This window comes from Akebia trifoliata, chromosome 5, assembly GCF_017979445.1.
Source record: "Akebia trifoliata isolate Shusen 1 chromosome 5, ASM1797944v1, whole genome shotgun sequence".
In the NCBI taxonomy this organism is placed as follows: Eukaryota; Viridiplantae; Streptophyta; class Magnoliopsida; order Ranunculales; family Lardizabalaceae; genus Akebia; species Akebia trifoliata.
This window is the reverse complement of record NC_141379.1, coordinates 264,452-278,387: the sequence shown is the minus strand read 5'-3', so window position 1 is coordinate 278,387 and position 13,936 is coordinate 264,452. Positions and strand designations below refer to the sequence as shown.

General features: G+C 35.4%; 2 protein-coding genes across 2 annotated transcripts; one reads left to right on the top strand and one right to left on the bottom strand.

The window, feature by feature from the left end:
- The first annotated feature begins 917 nt into the window (after window positions 1–917).
- MCM2 (minichromosome maintenance (MCM2/3/5) family protein) lies at window positions 918–7,883 on the top strand. Its single transcript, XM_086441722.1, has 18 exons — window positions 918–1,052; window positions 1,147–1,355; window positions 1,457–1,635; window positions 2,975–3,156; window positions 3,255–3,444; window positions 3,522–3,741; window positions 3,843–4,050; window positions 4,142–4,276; window positions 4,370–4,561; window positions 4,656–4,828; window positions 4,917–5,105; window positions 5,183–5,299; window positions 5,578–5,662; window positions 5,746–5,898; window positions 6,173–6,298; window positions 6,401–6,583; window positions 7,263–7,427; window positions 7,515–7,883. The coding sequence occupies exons 1-18, from the start codon at window positions 1,050–1,052 to the stop codon at window positions 7,629–7,631; spliced, it is 2,826 nt and encodes a 941-aa protein (XP_086297848.1). The 5' UTR covers window positions 918–1,049; the 3' UTR covers window positions 7,632–7,883.
- A 657-nt stretch (window positions 7,884–8,540) lies between these two features.
- Window positions 8,541–9,371, bottom strand: LOC147400732 (histone H2A-like). The gene is made up of 2 exons (XM_086441724.1): window positions 9,087–9,371; window positions 8,541–8,976 (listed from the first exon to the last, which is right to left on the bottom strand). Exons 1-2 carry the CDS (start codon window positions 9,288–9,290, stop codon window positions 8,743–8,745), a joined length of 438 nt encoding a protein of 145 aa, XP_086297850.1. The 5' UTR covers window positions 9,291–9,371; the 3' UTR covers window positions 8,541–8,742.
- Window positions 9,372–13,936: the final 4,565 nt, after the last annotated feature.

The following is a 13,936-nucleotide window of genomic DNA, read 5'->3' as shown; positions in this document are numbered from 1 at the left end:
CTCATTTTTTATTTTTGAATTCAATATTTTTAATGTCGAGTTTAACATTTTTTTTTTTTTTAGATTATCAAACTTAACAATAAAAAGTGGTGAGTTTAATAATAAAAATATTGAAATAAATAAAAATTGGTGACTTCAATCCCGGTAAAATCCTGTCCATGTTAATTTTTTTCTGAGTTTTTTCAAGTAAAATACATGAAAAAGTCGACTAAAAACTTGGCATGACAACTTGTGGAAATGATTTCAAACCAAAAGAATTATCCTTAATCAATTTTTATCAAAAAAGAAGTAAAAGAATTGAAAAATCCTAACTTCATTTTTATGTTATAAATCGTTGAATAAAAAAAAAATTCATCTAAAAGTTCAAAAATGAGAAATATATCATTTCCATTCGTTATTCATGATAAAAAAATTCGTCAAAAATAATTGGAATTGCCATTGGAAAACCCCTCAAAATATATAAAGAAGATGAAAAAGGGGTAATTTCGATATTTCAAAAATATTGTAACATGAGATGACGTTGAGGAATTATTAAGAAAAAGAGTCATGATAAAATGACTCGTCAAGTGACATACTCAATCGACTCATTGATGTGACAAGTTCGGAATCGTTGATCAACGCTTCGGTATACATAATTGCACTTCCCCTATAAAAAAGTGTTTCTTGAGAGAGCCGAGTATCCCAAGACAGAAAGATCTACGATTTTCAAACTTGTACACACGTTAGTGAGTCGATTGAGTATGCCAACTGGCAAGTCATGTTATCACGACTATAAGGGAAAAAAAATGTTTTACTAAATATGGATTATTAAGAGAAGCCCCAAAACTTAGGACTAATTAGAAAGAAAGCCTTTGGCCAGGGTGTTCTAAAACTTTATTGCGTCGCCTGGATAGAAGACACGTATGATTTTTTGGCGCCAAAACTTCCCGCCAAAACCACCACCTTCATAGAGAAAGAGAACAAGTCCAAGAAGGCAAGAACAGATCATTCAATCGAACTTCAGAGAGAAAGGAGAAGGCAAAAAAGATCAGAACCGTTTCTACTCCCTAATGGTAAGGTTTCTTCCTCCTTTTATCTGTAATTTCTTCTACATTTCTATAATTATAAGCTTTCATTTTTTGTTTCTGAGCGATCAATTTCTTGCAGGATGATCCGGAGAGCCCATCAACACCTGGTTCCCCCACATCGGCTGGATTCAGCACTGACCGGCTTCCTCCGAACACAAGCCAGACCTCAGACACATACTCCGACGGTGATGAAGCTGACGTGGATCCGAATGTTGTCCCAGATGAACCAGAAGATGGAGATGGAGAAGAAGAAGAAGGAGAGGATCTTTTTAACGATAATTACATGGAGTAAGAGAGAAAAAAAATATCTCCTGATAGTAAAAAAAAATCTTATATTTTTTTCTTGAATTTTCGTTTTTTTTAATGGAATTATTTGGGTGGAAATGTAGCGAGTATCGTCGGATGGAGGAGCACGATCGGTATGAATCAGTTGGTCTCGATGATTCCATGGAAGACGAGAGGGATTTAGATCAGATCATAGCGGATCGGAGGGCTGCAGAAGCAGAGCTCGATACTAGAGATGTACGGAAGAGTAATCGGAAGCTCCCTAGGCTCCTGCACGATCAAGGTAATCAGATCTAAAAAGATAAAACCCTAATTTTTGTTGTTGTTCAAAACAGTGGCAGCACGAAGCTTGCTTTTACCTGTAAAGCCCTAATTTTGACTGATTTTTAAAATTCTACAATTTGGAATCATATATCTGTGATTGAGGTGAATGTTTATAAATTAAGTCAAAATTCGACTTGATTACTGAAATTGTGCATCAATGCGAAGTATGAATATAAACCAATATAAACAAAACAAAAGAGAAGAATTTAAAGCTGACTTTCTCAATATATTCAAGAGATGAATTGTTTGCAAGTAACATTCTAGATGCTCGATTATTCCTAAGTTTGTTCAAGTTCTTCTACTCAAATTTTATTTCGATAATCATATTATTTTGCCAAATTTTAAAACAGATAATGTAGTTTGGATTTAGTAGTTTATTTGTGACAAAAATACCATATCCATATGCCCCTCTGTATTGAGGTTCAAAATTTGTAATGCTAATTGAAAAAGTTCATCAAGTGGCATTAGGAACAAGCAAAGAAGATGGATGGGGTTTTTCTGGACATTAATATTGCATTAACCGCTGTTTTTTCCCTTGGCCACACCCAGTGCAGAGCCAGGATTATGCCCATGTAGGCAACTAAGAGTAGAATATTTTTTGTGGAGGCAACTAAGAGGGGAAAAAAATTGTGGGGAAAATAGTGGCTGATGTTTTTTATCTATCGCGATAGCTTATTATTCTATAGACTTTCAAAATTCTTGTGGGGGCAAGTGCCCCCACTGTAAATCCACCCCTGGCCACGCTATTCTTTACCCTGTAGGTATCTAGGATCTCGAGATTTTTACTCTTCAACAATTTAGTTTACCTTGATAATTAATTTTGTAAAACAGTTGATTTTCTCGTTCCGTTTTGGTAGATTTGTAAGTATTTATTGGAAGAACTTAGGGTTATAGTTTAATTATCCGGAGATGATGGCGAGAGTTTTTGTTGTAGTCCATCAAAATATTGTAGTCATTCTGCCAAGATCTGGCCCTTACTGTGGTTTCAAAACTTGTCCAAGTCGTATCGCCCAAGTCGCCTCGGTATTGCCTAACAACGAGACGGACAGACATGTTTTTTGGGGTTTGCGAAATTTTGCGAGACGAACGATGCGCCTTGGATGAGATATCGAAACCATGGCCGTCACTTGATATAAACTTGCATAGAACTGAATTTTCTATTTACCCAAATTTGGTCTTTTTGTAATCGTCTTCATAAAACAGTTGATATTTTTTACAGTTAAAATTAGTTTATCTTTTCTACAATAAATGTAGATTACTACATGATGGACCTTGAGATGTGAGGGTTTTGGTTGCAGATACAGACGAGGATATTAACTATAGACGTCCCAAAAGATCTAGAGCTGATTTCAAACCTCCGAGAGACGCAAGAAGCTATGAAGATGCCGATGCAATGCAAAGTTCACCTGGAAGATCTCAGCGTGGACAATCAAGAGATGATGTACCAATCACTGATCAAACTGATGATGATCCTTATGAGGTTTGTAGTCTTACTTAGCTTAAACATTTCCTTACAACTGCATTAATGCCTTGGCAATTCCTGGCCATTCATTCTACTGTGATGACTGTATTTCATAGGATGAGGATGATGATGAAGGTGAGTTCGAGATGTACCGTGTCCAAGGAACGTTGAGGGAGTGGGTTACTAGGGATGAAGTTCGTCGTTTCATTGCCAAGAAATTTAAGGAGTTCTTGCTTACATATGTGAACCCAAGGAATGATCAGGGAGATTTTGAATACATCCGGCTGATCAATGAGATGGTCTCAGGTTGAATATTTCTTAGCTCCGATAAAACCATTTGTATTTTTCCTCCTTTATGGACTAATTGAATATCTCTACTGCAGCTAACAAGTGTAGCTTGGAGATCGATTATAAGCAATTCATCTATATCCATCCCAACATTGCCATCTGGCTCGCTGATGCACCCCAATCTGTTCTCGAGGTTATGGAGGATGTTGCCAAGAATGTTGTATTTGATCTACACCCAAACTACAAGAATATTCATCAAAAAATCTATGTCCGAGTTACCAATTTACCAGTCTATGATCAGATACGCAACATAAGGTAATGTGGAATTTGCTCTCTAGACTGTAAGTTTGGGTTCTTCTCATTCCTTCTTATGGGACATTACCTCTTAATGCAATTTATAATGTGACGCTCTTCAGGCAAATCCATTTGAACACCATGATTCGTATTGGTGGAGTTGTGACACGGCGCTCTGGGGTTTTCCCTCAGTTGCAGCAGGTGAAGTATGACTGCAACAAATGTGGGATGATTCTTGGGCCATTCTTCCAGAACTCATATTCAGAAGTGAAGGTGGGATCTTGCCCTGAATGTCAATCAAAAGGACCATTCACTGTGAATATCGAGCAGGTGAGTATTCTTGGATTTTCTTGTACTTGAGCATGAATGATTGAGAATTGGATTACTAATTCCTTCTTAAACTTACTGTGCAACGCTACAGACAATTTACAGGAACTATCAGAAACTCACTCTTCAGGAGAGCCCAGGAATTGTGCCAGCTGGTCGGCTTCCAAGATACAAGGAAGTGATACTCTTGAATGATCTAATTGATTGTGCCCGCCCTGGCGAAGAAATTGTAAAAATTATCCCTGGATCTTATATTTAATTTTTTTCTTTCTAGAAGGTTGGGTGAGCGATTATAACCTGATTGTTGCACAACATTTTTCAGGAGGTCACTGGCATATACACTAACAACTTCGACTTGTCTTTGAATACAAAAAATGGATTTCCTGTATTTGCCACAGTTGTCGAAGCAAACTATGTCACGAAGAAGCAAGATCTCTTCTCTGCTTACAAACTTACCCAGGAAGACAAGGAAGAAATTGAAAAGTTAGCCAAGGATCCCAGAATTGGAGAAAGGGTTTGTTCTTGAGAATGTTTTTTTTGTTTACTTTCTCCATTATATAATTTTCAGGAAATATTCATGATGTAAAGGTTTATATATAAATTTTCAGATTGTTAAGTCCATAGCACCATCAATCTATGGACATGAGGACATAAAAACCGCGATAGCTCTTGCAATGTTTGGAGGTCAAGAAAAGAATGTTCAAGGGAAACATCGCTTGCGAGGGGACATAAATGTACTGTTATTAGGAGACCCGGGCACAGCCAAATCCCAGTTCCTCAAGTAAGAGCAACCCCTTGCTTGAAACAAAATGACTTCCTTAGTCTTGTAATGGGAAACGATCATCAATTTTATAAGTTATTGCTCCCAGGTATGTTGAAAAGACAGGACAGAGGGCTGTTTATACTACTGGCAAAGGAGCTTCTGCTGTTGGGCTCACAGCAGCAGTTCACAAGGATCCTGTTACACGCGAGTGGACCCTTGAAGGAGGGGCTCTTGTCCTGGCCGATAGAGGGATCTGTCTTATTGATGAGTTCGACAAGATGAATGATCAGGACAGGTATGAGAATCGCATCAATATATTTTTATATCTGCTTTGGTACTATTTGAAAATGAACCCTCTTTATCTATTATCAGAGTGAGTATTCACGAAGCCATGGAGCAACAGAGCATTAGTATATCGAAGGCTGGGATTGTCACTTCTCTCCAAGCTCGCTGCTCTGTCATTGCTGCTGCAAATCCTATTGGAGGAAGGTATGCAAATTGACAGAAAAAATAACCACGCTCTCTCAATTAGATTGTTAGGACCATCCAATCAATGTGCACCGTTTTCTGGCTATTGTCCATCCAATATACAACCAAGTGATTGGGTGGGCCCCATCAATTAGCATATATTGTAGTTGACAAGTAGAGGAGAGACACTGAATACCATTTATCATGAGCCCCAACTTTTTTTTTTCTTTTCACTTCTTCAAATTGTTTGCATACATCACCAGTCTTTGAACATAACTTTAAAAGTGACCTGCTTACAGATACGATTCTTCAAAGAACTTCTCGCAAAATGTTGAACTGACAGATCCAATTGTCTCCCGTTTTGATGTTCTTTGCGTTGTCAAGGTCATTTTCTCTCCAAGCTTCTTTCATTTGCTTTATATTTCCTAGATCTTCTTGTGATGTGGATGGCGATTGACTACATGCAGGATGTGGTTGACCCTGTCACAGATGAATTACTTGCGAATTTCGTAGTTGATAGCCACTTCAAGTCACAACCTAAGGGTGCTAACATAGATGACGCTCCTATAAGCAATTCCCAAGGAGATGCTCCGGCTTTTGCTGGGCCAGTCGATCCCGAGGTTTTTCAGACTTGAGTTCTTTATTCACTTTTTTCACACATGAATGCTAGATGTATATATCCTTTTGGGTAGAAGAAAAACATCTATTTGGTAGTCCAGCCAAGGGAGGGTGCCTTAAATTACTAGAACACCTTTATATGGACATGAATATCCTATAAAAAGGCAACTCTAGATGCTTTGTCCTACTTGCTTTAGTGCCTAGAGCATTCTGCATAAATCTTACTTGGACTATAATTTTTTTTTGACTTTATTGAGAACTTTTTGGTCTGGTCAGATACTCTCTCAGGATATGCTAAAAAAGTACATAACTTATGCTAAGTTGAACGTGTTCCCAAGATTGCATGATGCAGATTTAAACAAGCTTACACATGTTTATGCTGAATTACGTAAAGAGTCTTCGGTGAGGTTCATGTTGACCTGTATTGAATTTGATAGATGGTTTCTCCATGTTTCAATTGATCTCACAATACTGATTTTGTTGTTATTCTTCTATGCTCTGTAGCATGGACAAGGAGTTCCCATTGCAGTGAGGCACATAGAGTCAATGATAAGGATGTCAGAAGCACATGCAAGAATGCACCTTAGACAGCATGTGACCCAGGAAGATGTGGACATGGCAATACGTGTCCTACTTGATTCATTCATTTCAACACAAAAGTTCGGGGTCCAAAAAGCTCTACAAAAGGTTGCAAAAATCTCAATTTCATCTACTTGTTTGACTGTTGCACAAATTTTTCTAAATGTGACTGAGTTGCATATATTAGATGCCCACACATGTTCAATGGTTGACACTTCAGTTGCATTTTTTCCCCTAGTCTGAGCATCAATTAATTTTGTATACATGTGTATATATATGTATGGGAGCAGCCCTAAAGTTTGCCAAACATTTTTCAAAACATGGGTTAGAAGCTTTGGAATGAGCTGATTTTTTGTGAGGATGATCTCTATGATGAGGAGATCATCCTCACCAAAAATCAGCCTATTCCAAAACTTCTAACCCCATCAAAAGTGATTTACAAAAATTGGACAGTCTACGATTCTTCAATTTGTAAACTAGAGTTAGAAATTTCAAAATGAGCTGATTTTTGGAGAGGATGATCTCATCACCCTAGAGATCATCCTCACAAAAAATCAGCTCATTCCAAAGCTTCTAACCCATGTTTTGAAAAATGTTTGGCAAACTTTAGGGCTGCTGAACTGCTCCCTATATATATAGATTATCACCAGATATAGAATGTATTTACCAGTTATCTAACTTGGTGCATGGTATTATATAAACCATTGATGTCATGGCATACTTGTTCTATTAAGTAATTATCTACTTGGAAAAAATTGGTTAACATGAACTTGAAATCTTGTTTCAGAGCTTTAATCGGTACATTACATTCAAGAAGGATTTCAATGAGTTCCTCCTGTATATTCTTCGTGGGCTTGTGAGGGAGGCATTACGAGTTGAAGAACTACTAAACAACGGATCGTCTGCCAGGCTTACCTACATTGAAGTAAAAGTGGAGGACCTGCATAACAAGGTGGGGAGACATGAACTTGCTACTTTTCTTATGTATGCTTTGGCTGGCTATATATGAATTCTGACTTATGTGTTTTGGTTTGAGCAGGCACAGGACTATGAAATCTATGATCTGATGCCCTTCTTCGCCAGTACCCAATTTTCCAGAGCCAACTTCGAGTATGATGAAGAGCATCAAGTGATAAGGCATCCTCTCACACGATAAGAAAATGTAAAATATTGTATCAATCAAAAGATTGATTTGTTACAGTTCTAATGAGCCAGTTAAGGAGCTATGATCTTGGAAGATCAAGCAAGGTCTTGATTAATATGCATGTGGTCGATGAGTAGAATCCTACAATAACCTATTTTTCTAATTTAGTTGAATTTTGGCTGGTAAATCTGTTTTAAATCCATCCTTAACTTGTTTGACCATCTCGATTATAATGAAATATTAAAGCTGGGTTTCTTTGGGCAAGGTTGGAATCTTTGTTTGGTGTGGTTGGTTTGTATGCACTATACAGTGCACCAGAGAATGTCTCTATGTTTGGCAAATTATACAGGAAACCTATTGCTCTGGACTGCATGCGAAAGAGAATGCCTCAATGACAGAAAAGCAACATATTTCATGAACTCAAAAAACTTGACATCCAAACTACTCTGAGTGTTTCTCCTGAATTTTATATTGCATTGAAATTCCTGATTTGGGACACTGGAAGTAACATATGCAACAAAATTGTACAAAAGAATGTGATAGATTTCAACTTTTATTCCTTATTTGTTATTAAATGATTAAAAGATTGTACTTTTACACTTAATTTGTGTGATTGAAACATTACTTTGAAGAGTCAAATTAAATATATCATTCCAGCTTCTAATAATTAAAAAAAAAAATCATTTGGAATGCCATCATATACATTATAGATAATTGTTTGAACGTGTTCATAAAATAAATGTTGGAAACGTAAAGAAGTCGATTGGGAACTATGAAATGTTTAACAAAACATTTTCTTTATGAATTTAAATGCACATTATATGAATTGAAAAACCAAATCTTCCGATTATAACATCTAGTAATCCAAAAATGACCCCAAAAACAAAAAGTTGCTTTTGAAATTTAAATCAATACTTGTAATCAAGTTGGAAGGAAATGATTCAATTAGTTTAAGACAAAAACAATTGATCCAAAATACATCATCACTAAACCATCTTCTGATAGAAGAGATATATATGTTAAAAAGACTAGCTCTATCTACATAACAAAAACCTAAAACAAAAAGAGAGAGGAGGGGAGGATCCCTTCCCTTCAAAAGATAATAAAAGTAAGAACCACTAGATTAAGCTTTCTTTGGGGATGCCTTCTTGGGGGATTTGGGTTCAGCAGCAGACTTGTCGGTCTTCTTGGGGAGTAGAACCGAATGGATGTTAGGGAGAACACCACCATGAGCGATTGTCACACCAGACAACAATTTTCCAAGCTCATCATCGTTCCTCACTGCCAAAAGAACATGCCTTGGAATGATTCGTGTCTTCTTATTGTCTCTCGCTGCATTTCCCGCCAATTCCAACACCTATCCACCACAAATAAATAAATAAAAAAACAGAACTTGGAGATTTACAAAACCCTCAGAAAAGCAAAGAAATATTAATTTTTGAAAAAATGTCAAAATGTCTGCAATACCTCAGCGGCTAAGTACTCAAGAACTGCGGCCATGTAGATGGGAGCACCAGTGCCGAGCCTCTGCGCATATCTGCCTTTCTTCAAGAACCTCGCAATCCTTCCTACAGGAAACTGAAGCCCAGCTTTGGTAGATTTCGAAACTGGCTTCCTCTTAGCCGATCCTTTCCTCCCTCCAGCAGGTTTCGTTGTCTTTCCAGCCTCCATTTCTACGGATCTCCGAATCTCTTTCCTTTCTTTTTTGAAACTGAAATATTTGAATTTGCGATGAGTATTGCTTGGCGGGATTTTAGGAACGCATGTGTTGGTGTATTTATAGGGAAATAAGTGATCCGTGTGAGAATAGATCTTAGCCGTTGAATTTATGAGATTTGTTGTTTAGCCGTGGCTTTTTGTTTCCTCCAATAGGATTGCGTCTTCGTCTTTTTTTCTTTTGGTTGTAAGTGAGGATCACGTACAAGCTGAGGCTGTGTTCCAATGAACTACTGGTCTTCTTTGCGTGCTACGTGGCATGGATCAACCCTATCTGACTTGTTCACTGTTTGTTTTCGCCTAGGGACGATGCCAATGGAGATCGTTCAACTAGATTCCTAATGAATCAATCAACCATTAAACAATGAAAGAGGGTTTCCCTCTCATTTTCAAATTAAAACGCAGGCTTATCTTAAAAAAGAGTAAGTGTGACTTTATTAACTTCGTAAGATTTCAAATATTACTAAGGGTGGTTGAGCTCACGTTTAGGCATTCAAAAACATGGTCTGATGCCATAGGGTTGCAAAGAAAAAAATTCTAATGTATTTGAAACAAAAATGTATAAAGAAAAATTATTTTTCACCGTTAAATTTTTAGTTTACATGGAAGTTCAAAACCATTCATTTTCTAAATCTTGATCAAGCCCCAGAAAATTTATGTTTTAAATTTTCTTTTTCTTTTATTGGATCTGAATTTTTTTCATTAAATTTAGAAGGTTGAGGTGTTGGATTTCGAATTTGGTTACTTAGAGAGTAGGGGTCTACTATTGTATTTTATTATATAGATCAAAATTTGCCAATGTAACTCTAAGTGAGTCCTCTTTTGCACTCGAAAAAGTTGACACGTGACGATCTCGACAAATCTCCTTCGTCAATCGAATCAAATCTTAAATAAGGATATGCCAACACGTGTTTGCATTGATTCAACTTATTTATGATATAATGGTCACCTGGAAAAAAAAAATTATAAGTCTATGTGATTGGGTGTAATTATGCACCTACACTTAGGGGTGTCAATGGATAGTCGAAATCCGAATTCAAATTCGAAAAATTGGATATTATCTGAAATTTTTGGATATCGGATTCGGATGTCAATTTAACATTCGAATGAGTTTCAGATACGAATTCAGATATTGTGATATCCGATTCGATAATATCTGCTATGATAATAATATATATTATGTATTTATGTTTTACAACAAAATTTTATTTTTAAACTTTATCTTCTCTCAAACCTTCAAACGTGAAGAACCAGATGAATAATGATTTCGGTTGAACTTCGTAACCATCGTCTTCTCCGGTCGGCAACTATTTCTCTCTCTCTCTCTTTTCGATCTGAACCAATCGGAGTGATTTTTCGAAGAAAATGTGGGTTTCGACTGTGCGAACTCCGACACGTCTTCTCCACCCGATGAGCATCCAAGTACATTCTCTCTTTCTCTCTCTCTCTCCGATTTGAACCAGTCGGAGTGATTTTTCGGATGAAATTTGTGGGTTTCGATTATGCAAACTCCGACAGATTGAGAAAGATGGACTTTTGTAGGATTTTTTATCGGATTGGATATTATCGGATATTCGATATATTTTTCGGATTCGAATTCGAATTCGGATAGTATTATTTTTTTCGAATTCGAATTCGAATATAGCACTATCCCGATCAAATACCTATCCGTTAATAGCCCTACCTACACTTATGTAAAATTAAGCTTGTGGGGGGCACTTGGTTCAAATTTTAGTGGGGTGTTTGGTTTGGATTATAGAATTTGATTCTCAATTTAATTATGGATTGTCAAAATCATATCATAAAAATTGATTTCTAGAATCCAAAATTTCATTTGGTCTTTTGAAAACTAATATTGAGGAAAAACTATTAAATTGTTCATCCTCAGATTGAAAATAAGAGACTTTTGGAAAGAGATTGGAAAAGAGGGCATTTAGCTAATTTTCTATTAGTTTTCAAGTGAATAGTATGTTTAAAGGGCACGTTAAGATTACACAAAGAATTATGACAATACAATAATAATAATAATACCAAATTCCGATCCTCGAGAGTCAAAGAGACAATACAATAATAATAATAATAACGAATTCTGATCCTCGAGAGTCAAAGAGAATCCAACCTATCAGATCTCACTTCTTGATAACGTTGAAGAATGAGAAGTCGGATACAAGGGGAGATCGGGTCGGGAACTCATAGCGATTGGACAGAGCATGGGGGAAGGATTCAATCAATCGAATCCCTAAAAGATAGAATTCCAAGCATATTCACGAAAGATCACGAGAGATCCCTACAATTAGGGGTGAAAGTCTATAGAATAATGAATAAATACATTCCTAACAAAGAAGAACTACAAAAAGATAAAAGGAGGGAATTTATGAAGAAAATTAGGAATAATCCTAGAATGAATATCTCTATAGATATAAGGGAAAGGGGCACGAAAAAGGAATGCAATTCCTTCTTCTAAAATCAATACATTTTGTACTAAGATTCTGATTTAAGCATGGAGATGTGTTTTTACAGGCACACCCAAGACTATAGGAGGAACAAATGAACCATCCAATGGGAATCTCAAGGCAGTGCAAGTTTTTTGCATCTACAATAATAATAATAATAATGATTATTATTGTATTTCAAGATCGACATAAATGGATAGGGTGTGAGAATTAGGAGAAACAACTCGAGAACTATTTCTGCCTCCATGTTTTTTTGTTTTTGATCTATGAAAAAATCAGGTTGATCATCCAAGCCAAACAATGCATTGGATTATTAAATCTGTTTAAAAGTCAAAATCAAATTCTAGAATCCAAACCAAATGCTCCTAGAATATTATTTTTACCCAAAATCTATTTCTAGAATCCATTAATTGTTACACTTGGCTATATTTTAAAAGCAATTCGAATACAAAGAAAATAATTATAAAAAAAAAGAATAAAATAAAGAGTGAAGCAGTACTTGGCTTTTGCATTTTTTACACTGAAGCGTCATTTTTGCACTTAGCCATGGTGTTTTCCACTCACAACTAGAGGGACAAAGAAAAAAAAAGAATGATTCTCGATTTTAAATCATTTTCAATTGCATTTTATAAGTCTTTTAAAAAGTATTTCAACAATTTTGGGCTAGAAAAGATGGGGAGAGTTGAAAAATGTGTTTCGTTGGGACAGAAAGGCATTTCTAGTAAATAGTTTAAGGACAAAGGATAAAAAAAAGAGTCCTTAGAGTGGAAGCAAGGATAAAATCATTTATTCTTCTAATATAACTTATGAAAAGTAAATATATTATGAAGTAAATCTAATTTCAAACCCCACTTACCACAAATGTCCCACATTTGTTATCTTCTCACTCCTCGGATGAGATGGCACCATTGCAAAGCTTAACATCTTAGTTTTCATAATTATGATTTTGACAAACCAAAACCATCATTTGGAATCAATCTAAGGCCTATTGATATTTGGGTGAATTGCACTTTGACACCATGTAGTTTGGCATAATTCCATGTTGACCCTCTGATGTTTTGATAATTGCACTTACCTCCCTTTTCATTGATGGGTTAAAGTTCAGATGTTGTTTTACCATTTTTCCCACTCATTTTATCTTTTCTTTTCCCTTAAAAATTAAATCTAAAAACAATATTAAAAAGTGCACGTGTCTAAGCATTCACATTCTTAGGCATGAACCCATATTTTTCGAGGGATATTTTTGTTTATAAAAAGTAAACATTTTAAAAAAGGTAAAATAATCTTTATAAAAATTTAAATTTAAATTTAAATCTTTGCATTGACGGCAAGTGGATGGAAGGGGCGTAAGTGAACTCCTTAAATGAAATATAAGGGAGGTAAGTGCAATTGTCAAAACAATAAGGTGTCAACATGGAATTATGCCAAAGTGTAATTTATCCTTAATATCAACTAGAAGGTGGCATTAAAAGGGTTTATTTGTAATTTAAAATATAAAATAAAATGATATGTTGTAATTTTGAAAACTAACCCAAGTGATTTTAGGGCCTATTGCAATTTTATTGACTTTGAATATATTAAATTTGAATATAAAAGTGGGCAAATTTTGGTGTCGAATCACTTCTACTTTGTCTTCTCTCAATATAATAGTAAGGGAAAATTACTTAGGGATACGCAAACTATCATTTTCTAATCTTCTTCACATCATTAGATTTTTCGATGACGATTATGATCATTTCCAATGATTTTTTTTTATCGTAAATGACAAATGGAGAATGATATATTCTTAAATTTGAACATTTAGATGTCTTTTTTTTTTCGACAATTTATAAAAAAGAAAAATAAAAAGAACGAAGAAGTTAAATTCTAAAATTTTATGTTCGAGTATCCGTTTCGAAACTACGTTACATGTATTTTAAGAAGATTTACCTAGTATCAAAGTCGAAAATATATATATATATATATATATATATATATATATATATTTTAATTATGCATCACTTTTGGAATGTCAAGTTCACCTTTTTTATTGTTGAGTTCAAAATTTTTATTCTTGAACTCACCACTAAGTATAGAGTTCGCCACTTTTTATTATTGAGTTAGACGTTTTTATTGCCAGGCTCTTCACTTTTATTCTCTAGTTCAATG

What these genes read in the sequence shown, in the direction of transcription:
- MCM2 (XM_086441722.1), top strand. An exon ending in CCCGCCCTGGCGAAGAAATT is followed by an intron (nt 4,277 to 4,369) that starts GTAAAAATTATC and finishes AACATTTTTCAG; the next exon opens with GAGGTCACTGGCATATACAC. An exon ending in GCAAATCCTATTGGAGGAAG is followed by an intron (nt 5,300 to 5,577) that starts GTATGCAAATTG and finishes ACCTGCTTACAG; the next exon opens with ATACGATTCTTCAAAGAACT.
- LOC147400732 (XM_086441724.1), bottom strand. Translation starts at nt 9,290, where the DNA reads ATGGAGGCTGGAAAGACAACGAAACCTGCTGGAGGGAGGAAAGGATCG. An exon ending in TTGAGTACTTAGCCGCTGAG is followed by an intron (nt 8,977 to 9,086) that starts GTATTGCAGACA and finishes TGTGGTGGATAG; the next exon opens with GTGTTGGAATTGGCGGGAAA.